This window comes from Nyctibius grandis, chromosome 26 (assembly GCF_013368605.1).
Source record: "Nyctibius grandis isolate bNycGra1 chromosome 26, bNycGra1.pri, whole genome shotgun sequence".
Taxonomy (NCBI): domain Eukaryota; kingdom Metazoa; phylum Chordata; class Aves; order Nyctibiiformes; family Nyctibiidae; genus Nyctibius; species Nyctibius grandis.
Window position 1 is genome coordinate 5,254,624 of NC_090683.1, and position 12,329 is coordinate 5,266,952.

General features: G+C 45.6%; 1 protein-coding gene across 1 annotated transcript in view; it reads left to right on the forward strand.

Moving 5' to 3' along the window:
• The first annotated feature begins 341 nt into the window (after positions 1-341).
• SKAP1 (src kinase associated phosphoprotein 1) overlaps positions 342-12,329 on the forward strand; it is a 151,865-nt gene continuing 139,877 nt past the window's right edge. Inside the window, exons 1-2 of the mRNA XM_068418854.1 lie at positions 342-375; positions 6,559-6,664. Of these exons, the coding sequence (XP_068274955.1) occupies positions 342-375; positions 6,559-6,664 (140 nt within the window). The remainder of the gene's footprint in view (positions 376-6,558; positions 6,665-12,329) is intronic.

A 12,329-nucleotide genomic window follows, 5' to 3' on the forward strand; every position in this document is an offset into this window, starting at 1 on the left:
CCTAACTGCCATCAGACTAAAATGCTAATGCAGAAGCACAGGTTCAGCTGTGCTGGGGTGGGATCAGGTCAGGCACTTTTGCAGCTTATTGGCTGGAGCTCAGGCTCTCAGGAGTATGGAGGTGCTCAGTGGCCAGGGGAGCTGGGTATCCTGGCTGCCTGCAAGGAGGTAGGTTGAGCTGGTTGGGGCTGTAAGAGGAGGAGGCATCGGAGTGGAGTTCTGCAGTTCCTCCTACTCTTTTTGGGGTGTCCCCGCCCTCCCTGCTTCCTTTGGCCCTGCCCCTGAGGGACAGGAGCAGTAGCAGCAGGTTTGACTCCTGTGGAAAGGAGGTGGCAGGTATCATGATTCCAGTGGAGATTCAGAGACTCCTGGAAGGTAACCACAAATTCTTCCTTGCTCCTCTTCTGCTTCACGGGCAAAATCTGCTGTGGTTGTAGGGAAAGAACTTGAAAGGCTTTTTGCATCTTGCTGTGCTGAGCCAGAGAAGGGAGTGGAAGGACTGGGAGCTACTTCTTCTCTAAGGCTGATGGTTTTGGGGTCCTCAGATTATGTATGTCTCCCCTGTCTCTAACCCCAATGAGAGTGCAGGGGACATGGCTCCCTGCCCTGATGTTTTGGGGGCTGTTCTCATGTTGCTCAGGAGCTGGCAGGTGGGCCCATGCCTATGTGGGGGTGGGGAAGTTCTCTGGTGGTCCTAGACTCTGTGAGGGGAAGAAAGTGTATTCAGGATTGAGGGGTATCTTCTGGTATGGTCAAAAGATGTCCCCACACAGTGTTTCCAGTTAAGGTATGAAGTGGCTCCACTGGTGAGCATCACTAGGGTGAGACAGGGAGCGGGTACAAAGGGCAAAAGAAGCTTGTGTGCTGCAGTGAGCCCTCTTGGCAGGCTTTGGTTGTGGCTGTGATAGTGGTGTCTCTTGGCTTTAGATGTTGTCTATCTCACTGGGGATGCTGTGAGCAAGCTCGCTTGGTAGGGGTGCATCCTCAGGAAAGCTTCAACCCCACTGAAAATGGGGGTACAGCTGAGAGCAGTGCTGGCTTCAAGCCCCACCACTGCTTAAGAATTTGAATGTGACCTCCTGAGGTCTCAGCATCTGACTGAGCTGTGCTGAGAGCTGACAGCTTTCACTTCTGTGTGTAAGATGGCAGGTGGGAGGCTTCTGAAGTTGTTTTTCCTGGATTTCTTCACAAACTTGAACTGTTACACCACTCCTCGTTGAGGTGGTGGCTCAGCCAAGCAGAAACCATGCTAAACTCTCCTATCAAAATATGCTTCACAAACAAGTTCTGTATGGACCTTTGTGACCACTGCTGACCCCGTGGTGTGGTAGGCAAAGGTTTGGGGAGAGAAGTGCCGTGCAGAGGTGACCACGTTATACCTCCCCATAAATAAAACTTTAGTAGCAGGATTGCAGGCTGGAGCAACGCCGTTAGCCCATGGCTGAGCAACGCATGCACGTGTCACCGACACATCCTGCCATCGCAGATGTGGGTGGGTGGTGGGGAAGGAGTCGTTAGCACCTTACCGCTCAGAGCGGTTGTGTTCGGGGCTGGCCCCGGCTGCCTCAAGGCTTCCTGACCTTTTGTTTTCTGTTGCAATGGCTCCTGGCAGCATGGAGCACTGGCCCCTTCCCCTCTGAGACACGGGATAACTTCCAGTCCTGGGATCTGTCAGTCTGAGCGAGAGAGCGTGCAGCCTCCGAGGCCGTCAAAGCTCTCTTCCAAATGCTTTGTGTCTTCCCCCAGATGTAGGTGTAAATTTTCTCCTCTGTTTTTTAATCATGGGGGCTTCAGTGAAGTTCACCCTTTCACATTTTTGATGTGCAGCACTTTATTGTTCAGTGCTGACACCTCTGTAAACAACTCATTTCTGCACCTGCCACCTTCCTTTAACTTAGATTATTTTCTTGTTAGCTGACTGTTTTTAATTGAAGGCTTCAGATCTCCTTCTAAAGCACAGCCTTTGTTTGCTGACAAGTATAGCAGGCTATGAATGGAGATTAATTGCATGTCACATACCTCTGTATCAAACTTGCTGTGTCTTAACAATCTATACAGTGTTGAGGCCTGCCAGCGGCTGAGGAGGCTTCTAGCAGCGCAGGCTGGAAACGAAGGAGCTTAAGGTATTACAGTGTTTGTAAACTGCATTATGATAAGGATTTTTGTATTAAAATTTACAAATAAAGCAGGAAACATGTACTGATGTAACAGTAACATCTGCTTCTTGATGTTAAAGTTTGGTCTGCAGTGCAGGGCTGTTTACCTGATGCCCAAAAACAGGTCGTCAGTGGCTTGCTAGTAACAGTTGTGTTGTTATCGTGTACGACATCTCTGAGGTTGCAGTGGTTGAAAGCCAACACAATATGGCTATTCTCTCTGAGCTGCAATCCTGCAACACTTATGAATGCTTGTTATTCTCTGTTTATGAGTAGATGTGGTTGCAGCAATTATATTACATTAAGTTCCACCTTGCAAATAAACAACCCACGTTCCCATTAACTCTATCTTCTCAGTTAACTGCACAGGGTTTCACTTTTGGCTCAGCCAGGTCCCTTTTAAAACTACTTTTGCTTAAGGGTATTTTGTGTTTGTTTAGCACAAATTTCTTCTGAAGGCTGAAACAGCTTGTCTAAAAAATGTGGTGTATCTCACAAACCCAGGGCTTCTGCTTTCGTTTGCAGAAGCAAAAGCAGTTTGGCAGTCTGAGTATCTTCCCTTCGCCTGCCTTGCTTGATCCTCTTCATTTCAGGTGGTAGGGCTGGAAAGCTGTTTTCTTGCTGGAGTTTGGGCAACAGGAGGGACAGAGCAGGTGCTGTGCTGGGAGACTGTGACTGCACCTGCACAGCCTAACAAAGCTGGTAGCTGCTAATTGCAAGGCAGGCAGCCTCAGTGCTGTGTTAAAAACAAACGATAAAATGCTCTGTTTTGTGAGGGCTAGTAAGCCACAGTCAGCATTGATGTAGCATCAAGAGTAGCTCAGGAATTTAAACATCAGGGAATTCAGGGTTGAGACTTGGAAGCTGTTCTCGGTTTGCTGGTTGTCCATTGCGTAGGGGAGAAGGTCCCGTTCAGTCCATTGTAGGAGGATGGATGAAGATTGCTTCAGGTCTCAAGGTTTTCTCTGACTCAGCCCCACAAAAGCAGGAAGGCTCCTCTGAAAAATATTGTTTCACAATTAAACCATCCTTTCTTGAGCTTGCAGAAAAGTCTAGGGACGCTGTGTGCGATAGTTCACAGCTTTTATTTTGACAAGTGGGACAGGGGATGATACAGCCAGCCTTCCAAATCCCTGTCTGTCTTGGGATGCATCCTTGGGAATATTAATGCAGTCTCATGGAAACTCAAGGTATCTGCACTCTTTGATAGGTGTCCTAAACTTTTTTTTTAAACTAATTTTTCCCAGCCAGCTGGGGTGATAAACTGCAGGAGGGATTGTGTGAAGCATCAAATAAGTGCTGGAGCAGACTGGTTGGCTCAGCATTATCTTGCATAGTTAAAACGTTGTGATTCTGTGGGACTAGTTCCTCTGCACATGGAGTGTAGGATTTCTGTTGGCAGCCTTCTGATGGCAGAGCAGTAGAAAAGAGCAAAAATAAAGTGAATGTGTGTATGGAGAGAACACACATGGCACCTTAATACCTTTCAGCTCTGCTCATTGAGTGCTGATTAACTCCCAGAATTTAGTGCTGCCGTTAAAAGGTTATTTACTACCTGGACTTCAGTAGTTGTGACATAATTCTTATGATGCTGTGCATCTCCTGCAGGATTACTGTGGATAACTGCAATTGCCTCTAGAAACTCCCCTGAAACACTTGATGAAATCTCAGCTATTTTTTTTTCCTCCTCTTACCTTTTTAGCTGCAGGAAATGAAAAGGAGACTCCTGTAAACTTTCAGAGTGGATCGCAGAGAGCAATCTATAAACATCAAGAATATAATGTTACCGACAAGCAGTAAAACTAACATTAGGGTGATTTACTCTAGAGCTGCTTACATATTGCTCTTCCTGATCCACTTTGAGAGTTTATGGTTAGGCTTTCTTTTTCATTTCCTGGTGCTATAAACATAGTGGCTGGCTCTGAAAGGGGCTCTGCCTGGTTTGCAGAAGTGACCCTGGTTCTACTATAACTTATCCAGCAGCTGATCTGTGCTGACATCCCAGTAAGTAAATACCGTATTAGAGCTAATCACATACTCATGGAGCTAATCTGTGCTTAAAAATGACAGAGGGATGCAGCTGATATTTGCACAAGTTCTGGGAGCAGTTTGTTTTTCTTGCTTGCTCTCTTTCACTGTGGAAATCCAGCCTGTATGGAGTTTCTCTTGCTGACCTATTTCTACCGTGCTGTTTTTATGCTGGTTTGTATATAATAAATTGTCCCCTTAGCCTCATCTGTTCTTAAGCAGTAACCTCCTCGGAGCAAGATATATCCTTCGTACTTAGATATATGTACTTGGGTAGTTTCTATATAATTTGTAAGTGGTGTAAGCCCCAGCGTTGTTAGGCTTGTCACAAGCTGATACTGTATCTTAGGTGTACAGTTAAAATGGCATAAAGATGTACAGAAAATGAAACTTAGCCTAAGGATTACAGGATTGGCCTGGGATTTAAAAAGCTTCACTCAGCTGCTCTGGCAAAGCCTTTGTGTTATCCCAGGCAGGCTATCTAGGGCTGAATCACTAGCAGTGAACTTGATATTAATAAGAATTTTGGCCTGACACCTCTGTGTTCCTGGAGCTCCCAAAACTGCTGCTGGATGTAGGTGTGGGTTTGAGAGCGATGCTGTGAGTTCGCGTTGCTGACGTCTGCTGAGATGTGGCATCTGTGCATCCCCACATCGGAGGGGTTGTGCTAGGATGCTTTGATACCTCAGTGCTGTGTTCAGGCTTTAAGCTCTGTGTCTCAGCTATGAAGTGGTGGCTGCAGGTATGAGGCAGAGCTGGTTCTTGCGGGTCAGGAGCCCTCCTGGTAGGAGGAAAGGCAGGGAGACAGAGGAAGTAGCTAGTGAGGACTCGAAAGAGCCTGCATTTGGCTGAAATGTGCTTATTAGCGAGTGCTCCCATGGAAACTGGTGCTTTCAGCTGAATAAATCCAGAAAGGAGAACTGGACTGTTATGGAAACAAGTATTATGATCTGCACTCATTCCTCCTTCTTAGGCTGCTGTGGGCAGAGATGGGTCTTTGTGGTCCTGCCCATCTGTCACTCTGAAGAGGATGTGGGAAGGGGCCCCTGTTCCTTGGGGATGCCCAAGCATCAGCCTTGTTCCCCTACATGTCCTTCCTTATGTTCTTCACTTTAAAGAGATCCTCTTTTTTTTTTTTCCCCCCCTTCTGCAAGCTTGAAGCCTTTCTTGAGTGTGTCAAGAGCAGGCAACAAAAAGAAATGAGGGCTCATGATTTTAACAGAAAAACATATTAATTTCTCTTGTGGCTTTTTGATCTTGAGATGTGCTTGCAGGTGGAGGAGCTGTTTTTAAGGAGCTGTGCAGATTCCTGGGGTGTGCTAAACAGTGCTGGCTGCTGTACTGGCAGCTGAAGCATAAGGAGCTGTAAGTCTTGCAAGCAGGATATTAAACCGACATTAGTGTCACAGTATGGGGCGTGAGTTAAAGGTTGGAGAGGCCTGTGGATGTACAACACCACAGCTCTGAAGCCAATCTTTTCCCTGCTAGGGGAAACTGACAGTAAAGCTGCAGAAGTACAAGGATGATACTCTGCTGCGCAGAGCAGGTGTGATTGGAACTGCTTTGTTTTCTGTGAGATTTTGTTGATGTTTCTGTAAAGAATGTAAATATTTATGCAAATAGAAGACACTTAATCCCTTTATCTTCCAGTTCAGGTTAAATTTCTGCATATAGATGTGGTTTCCAGGTGAGAGAATACCGTATTTACTTTTGCCTAGCTGGCTCTGTTAAGCAAGCGCAGGGTGTAGTATTTCAGTGACAACCTTGCAGGAGAACCCACCTTGTGATACAAGTGTGTGTAGGCTAGTGCACAACCAACCTGGTTTTCAGTGCTTGTCCTTTACGAAGATCAGCCTTGTGAAAACCCCAGGTTAGGGTTTCCTTGAAGTGTCAGTGGATATCTTGCACTGGCATTTTTAGAAATGCTTTGGATCCTCCTCTGAATGGGATAACCACTCCTTCTGTGTCCTTACTTAATGTCAAAAGCCTTTCACAGCAGCAGATTTTTAGGGTTTGGGGCAGCAAAGAGGCAGGTGGAATTGCACGTGGTCTGATAGACTTATCCATGTTTCACTTCACCTTCCTCTTCCTTTCTTCTGCTTGGTGGTTTCTGTGCAGTTGCTTATTTGCCTTATACCATTGCAGCTGGAGAGAAGCTCTGTAATCACATGCAACATTTATATCCTCTTCTATCCGTAATCACTTCAACGTCTTAACTTCTCCAAATGAAGTCTTCAGACTGACTTGTGTCTCTAGATCAGACTGCTGGGTATGGTGCCTTGAGGGTTTCCCAGTGTGCAATCAGGTCCAGGTTTCTCAGCCAAGAACAGGTATCTCTGCCTGTGAGTTTTAACCTGCAATTCTCTCTTTCCAGATGCTGAAGGCTACCTGTCAGATGGGCTGCAGAATGAAAACTTGACTGCTAAAGCAAGGGAGCAGAGGGATGCAATTCTCTTTGACTTCCAGCAAGTCAAAGCCAGGTTTGTGTTGTCTGCGTTACTTTCTAATGAAAGTGCTTCAGAATAGTGTCACGCCTTGGGGTACCACATGCTGTATGTAATAGCAGGACAATTGGCCAGTGTTTTGGAAGTTAATGGACATTCAGGGCTTGGTATAAGGTGAGAGTGCACTGCACGCTGGTTTGTACGCTCTCCTATTTAAACAGTTTTATGGTTGTCTACAAAGTTGTTATTATTTGTGTTTGGAACTTGTTTTGTCTTTCAGAGTAAAAGAGTGCCTTGGGCTGTGTCTGAACAGCTCTTTGCATATGGGTCTCTGGTCCTGTCCTGTTCTTCCTTCTTCCTTGTGCTAGAGAGGATTTTGTGGAAAAAATCCTTCACTTGATGCTTAGGCTTGTGGGTAAATCAATACAGTGAGCAAAGATTCATGCTGCTGCAAGTATGTGTTTCATGAGTGGCTCCTGAACTCAGATGTGTATTGCCTGGACTTTGATACAGTAAAAAGGAATGAAGAGGACTTCCTGAATTAAAACTCAGGTCTGACTGGGGTTCCAAAAATCTCACGTCCTCCAGACTGTTCAAGTCCTGAATGAGAACATGAGCTGTGTCACTTGGATAAGTGAGTGAAGCAAACAGAGGCGATTCTATTGTGTTAGGGGAAAATCAAAGAACATAAACAGAAAACAGGTTGCTGGAGGCTTAAATAAAACTTTCAGGCTCAGCTGCATTATATTTTTGGCTAGAAATGTGATCCAGAGCTTGCTGTTAATGCTCTAGTTATAAGATATGAGTTGTGTCACTTAATGTTAAGACCTGACAATAAAACTCAGGGTGGCTGACTGATCTAAGCATCCAGTTTAAATAAAACTGCTGTTGAGTCCCTGAGAAGTGGAGAATTTTATCCTTCGGAAGGGCACAGCCAGACTCTATTCCCTGCAGTCCCACTGAAGAACTTTGCAAGATGCCCTGCTGTATCTTAATCGATCTTTCCTGCTGGCTAATTAAGCATCAGTTTTACTCAGCAGCTCGGGACTGTGTAATTATCAGCCTGGGTTGCCCTGAATAATTGAAACAAGCTGAACGCAGGAGATGGAAGCTGTTGGAAAATGGGGCTGTAGCATATCTAATGGAAGAATGGTGTGGGTGTGTGTGTAGCAGTGTCCTGTAATATTATTGCAGAAGAAAGGGCTTGATTGCATGTTTATAACAGACTGGCATGGTTTCTCTGAAAAATTCCCACTCATTGGCAGGTATTGATCTTGGATGGAAAGAGATAAGTAAGCAGAATTCTGAACCTGAAGTAATCAGATATCAAGTCAAGCTTCTTTTTTTTCAACTGACCTGAGAGCACACACCTTAAAAGTGACAACACTTTATCTTCATACAATGCAACTCTGGGTCTGTTTTTAATGAATTAAAAATGGCCTAGAACTTGATAAGTGTGTGAGGCACTTGGCAAACTTGAAATGCTGGATGGTTCTTGCTTCTTGAAGTAAGTGGTCTGTCTTCAGGTGCTGTTAGAGTTGTGAACGGTGCTTGACCAGTGGGGAAAGATGCTGCAATGACCATCATCCTGTGGACCTCTGACTTCCCAGAGGTTGTGTGTGGTTTTGGTGACTTGCTCATGAAGGAGCAATCTTTAGGGTCCTGGGGTGAACACTGATGTTGTGATGCAGAACTCAACCTTGTCTCTTAGCTCTTTCTCTGCCTAAGAATACAATTTGAGATAAAGCTTTTAGAACAAAGTAATTTCAAAAAAAGCAGGGATTCGGTGGAGCAGCCTTTGCATCAGGAGGAGAGGTGAGATGCAAATTCCTTCTGGATGCTCAGGCTCAGACGTGGGCCTTGGTCCTGTTGCTTATTGAAATAAATTGCAGGTATTTCTGGAGGGGAAAGTGAGACCCTTGAGCAAAGACTGCGGGGCACTGCTGATTTCCTACTTGTCTTTTATTGCTCGGTGGCATTTGGGAAGAGTGAGAAGTCCTTGTTCTGACCTGAGCCATCAATGCAATGATTTGTGGTGGGAGATTACTGTAACGATGACTGTATCTTTTTACTTGAAAGGATCTAAGCAGGTCGCGCTCTTGGGGATGAGGCGCGGGTTTGTCTCTTGGGGAGCTTCCTGTGGCTTTCGTGGCGGGCGTTCAGGAAATCATCAGCCGTCATCTTCAGGAAGCGCCTGCCTCCCCCGAGCAGCCCCGCTCTCTGCGCTTCACCTCTGCGGGGTGAAACACGACGCGGCGTGTAGGGTTTCATTATTTGGGTTCATAATGGACATAAGTAAACTGCTCAAGTACCGGGGAGAGACACATGTGTCTCTGAAAGGCAAGAGCTTCATCCAGTGTGATTCTCCTGAGCCAGTCTCAGTAACTGTTCCTGTAACTTGGCCGTCAGGTCTTTATATCGCCGCTCTCCCCATGGCCTCATAACGTTCCCCCACCAGGAGGTTCGCTGATGGCTATAATGTGAACGAGCGGTTGGGCTTTATGTCTCTGTGTGCTACCTGGGAGGATATATTGTTCCCGTCTCGCCGCAAGAAGTGCAGTAGGTAGGGAGCGGATTGTGTTTGCAGGTTATAATTTTTTCCAAGGCAGTCTGGGGTATTTTTGCTTGAGGAGCCGTGTCAGAGGCGTCGCAGGCAGTGGCTGTGGGGAGGCTGTCACTATACGGCTGAATTATGAGTCCCTGTAGTGTTTTACTTTCAGAATTCATTTGGTTATTTAAAGTGCACCGTTGTGTTGAAACAGTTCTCTCTGCTTTCCCTTTTTTTTCCCCTCCCTACTAAGTCAGATCCTATTCCCCTTTCTAATCTCTTATATGTAAATCCTGGCCTGGCTATTTATTTTCCTAATCATCCCTTTGGTTTTGCTGATATCTTTTTTCATTTGCTTTCTCTGATTGCTTTGCACGGCATCCAGGAAGACAAGCTACAGAGCACAACTGGAGACTTGGTCCCCAGGAATTACCTGTATGAGGGATGAGGATCTTGCAGCACAGTAGCACGTACAGTTACCTGTGTCCTGACAGTAGGCTGAGGGCTCTGCTTTAGTCCTGAATGGAAAAACAAATTGTAATGGATAAAAATTGCTAAAAAATCAGCTTTGGTTTGGGGGAGGGTAGGCAGAGGATGTGGTGTGGGGGTAGAGGTTTGCTTGTCTTCCAAAAACCCCAAAGGTTGTCAGTTGCTTCTGTTTTAGGTCTGTTGGTGCAGAGGGTTTGTTTCAAGTTGTTCTTTGGGAACGTCGCTGCTGTTTCTTGTGTCCTAACAAAGGCGGCTGCTGAGTTCGCAGCAGATGTCCGACACCTGGGATGAATCGGATACATGACTCCGCTCAGGAACACAAGCCCATTCTTGTCCTTTGGCAAGAGCAGTAACCAAAAAAAGAGTCGTCTTGCTGTTAAATGACCTCACCTCAGCATTTCGACATTTCTAGAGCAGCTACAATGGCAGGGGGTGAGATGGGGAGAATGGGATTTATTTAAAAATATGGAGATAAATAGTTCCTCCATCTCCTTGGAGTCAGCTAGTCATTTAAACTCCCTGTAGGAAGGCAAGTCTGCATTGATGGAAACAAATTCTTAGTATATTTTTTTTTTCCCCTGAGGTGAAATGTAATAGTGCTAAAAGGAGGGCAAGGCAGACCTGTTGTATATCAAAGCAGAAATGAAGAGAAAGGGGCTTAATTAATGTTGTTTCTCGCATACACCCACTAGGAAATCCAAAATAGACACTGAAACACTACCTTTAATTTGCTCCACTGTGACTAAAACACCGACATGAACCTGAGGCCCAATCCTGCTACTCATAACTAATACACAGGACCATTTTTCAACATTCCAACCAGCAGCAGGAGCTCCAGCGTAGACCAGGCTCTTCACCTCTGGATAACAAGCCCCAAAACCTCATTTTACTGCCTCCTTGTCTAATCCTTCTTAAAGTTTATGGTGATACTCCCAATGCTGCTACTGTGCTATCAGTGAGGAAAAGCCTGCATGTGGTCTTTTAACCCTGCAATGAAACTCCTCACCTATCAGACATCTCCAGGTGATGTCCTGGCCTGCTAAAGGGAGCCTGCCAAAGCCAAGGTCTTTCCTGGACCTCCACAGTCCCTGTGCTGCCTCGCTGGTGTCTGTGCAGTGTCACAAATGCAAGAGTGCTGTGGCTGGCAGCATGTTTGGCTTCCCAGCCTGGGCAGCAGACATGTGCTCCCTGCCTGGTCCAGTGATTTAAGTCTCTAATGTAAGTCTGGGATGAGGTTTACGTGTCTAATTGCGTAGTAAAACACTAAAGCTGTCTTATGTTTTCAACCAGAGGCTGGGCTCTGCCTCTGTGAGCATTGCTCATAACACTGAGGTTCAGAAAAATAAATACAGTCTCTGAGCTGAGAAATTGCTCACCCTTGGTGCAGGGACGCAGAACACAGAGGGGGTCTGAGATGCTCCCAGTGGCTGGGTGTGTGTTTCCATACTCCGTGTCAGTCAGAGCTGCAGAAATACTTGGTTTTGGGGAGCAAACTCAGGTAACACACTAAGGTTCTTTGAAGCACTTGGGTTCTTTGCCACATCTGTCCCCGCCAGTGTTACTGTCAATAAGAAATCCTGCACTTGCTGCTGGAGTCGAAACAGGGTGGTCTGACCCCAAATGGAAGTGTAAGGGTAAAGACAACACAGTGTGACTGCCTCTGGTCTGGGCGTCCTTGGGGTCCCGCTGCAAATCTTGGCAAGCTGTTGTAGCATGTGGTTCATGCATGCTGTCACAAACCAATAAGCTACTGGTTTTATTGGTTTACAGGTGTAGCTGAACTGTAGATACTTCAGCACCAAGGGAACTTTGCCTAATTATCAGGTTGAACTTGGTCCTTTCTGTGGCAAGGTATTGCAGTAGGATTGTAAAAGATTCACTAATGGAAATACATCCAAATTTTTGTCTAAAGCAGTGTGCTTGGCCTGTTTTAATAAACTCCTAACCGTATTAACTACACTTATTACTTCCATTTTCACTTTTATTTGAAAGTTTTAAGATTGAAATTAAAGAAAATGCAATTTCAGGGTAATTTTGCTTCATTAGTGTAAATGCACTGCCTGTAATTCCTACCAATATTAAACTCATTATGCTGAATAACGTGTGATACCAAGATAAAAAGGAATTTAAGAATGTGACCTGATGGGCAGATAATTGAGCTCAGCACATTAATGCTGGGGCTGGACTATAGCCCCACCACATTGTCCTTAATTAGGCAAAGTGCTGTTCTCCTCCTTCATGTTCTTCAGAGAGCTGAAATTTATTTTCTCAGCAAGGAAACGATCTTGCTGAGCAGGATTTCAGTCACACTTCGGCCATTAAATACAGATTTGTTCTGCAAAAAATAAAAAGCAAGCCCCTGTCACTTCAGAAGTACTTAGCAGGTTTTGGATTTGCATTTTCTAGCCTAAAAATGAGCTCCTCAAGATTTTTCTTTCGTGCAGGGGAGATGTGGCCTGCTCGGGGTGGGGGAGCACTGGCTTGGGGACACGTAAGTGTGCACGGCACCAGCTGGTGTTAATGGAGATCTAAAGCCTCTCACCACCCTGCACCAGTACATCTGCGCCGGGGTGTGTGTGAGCACAGGCATTCCTTTAGTTTTCAACAGTCAAGTTTAATATGGACTGTGGTGATTATTTCTTTTTAAAGTCTGGTAAAGTTTCC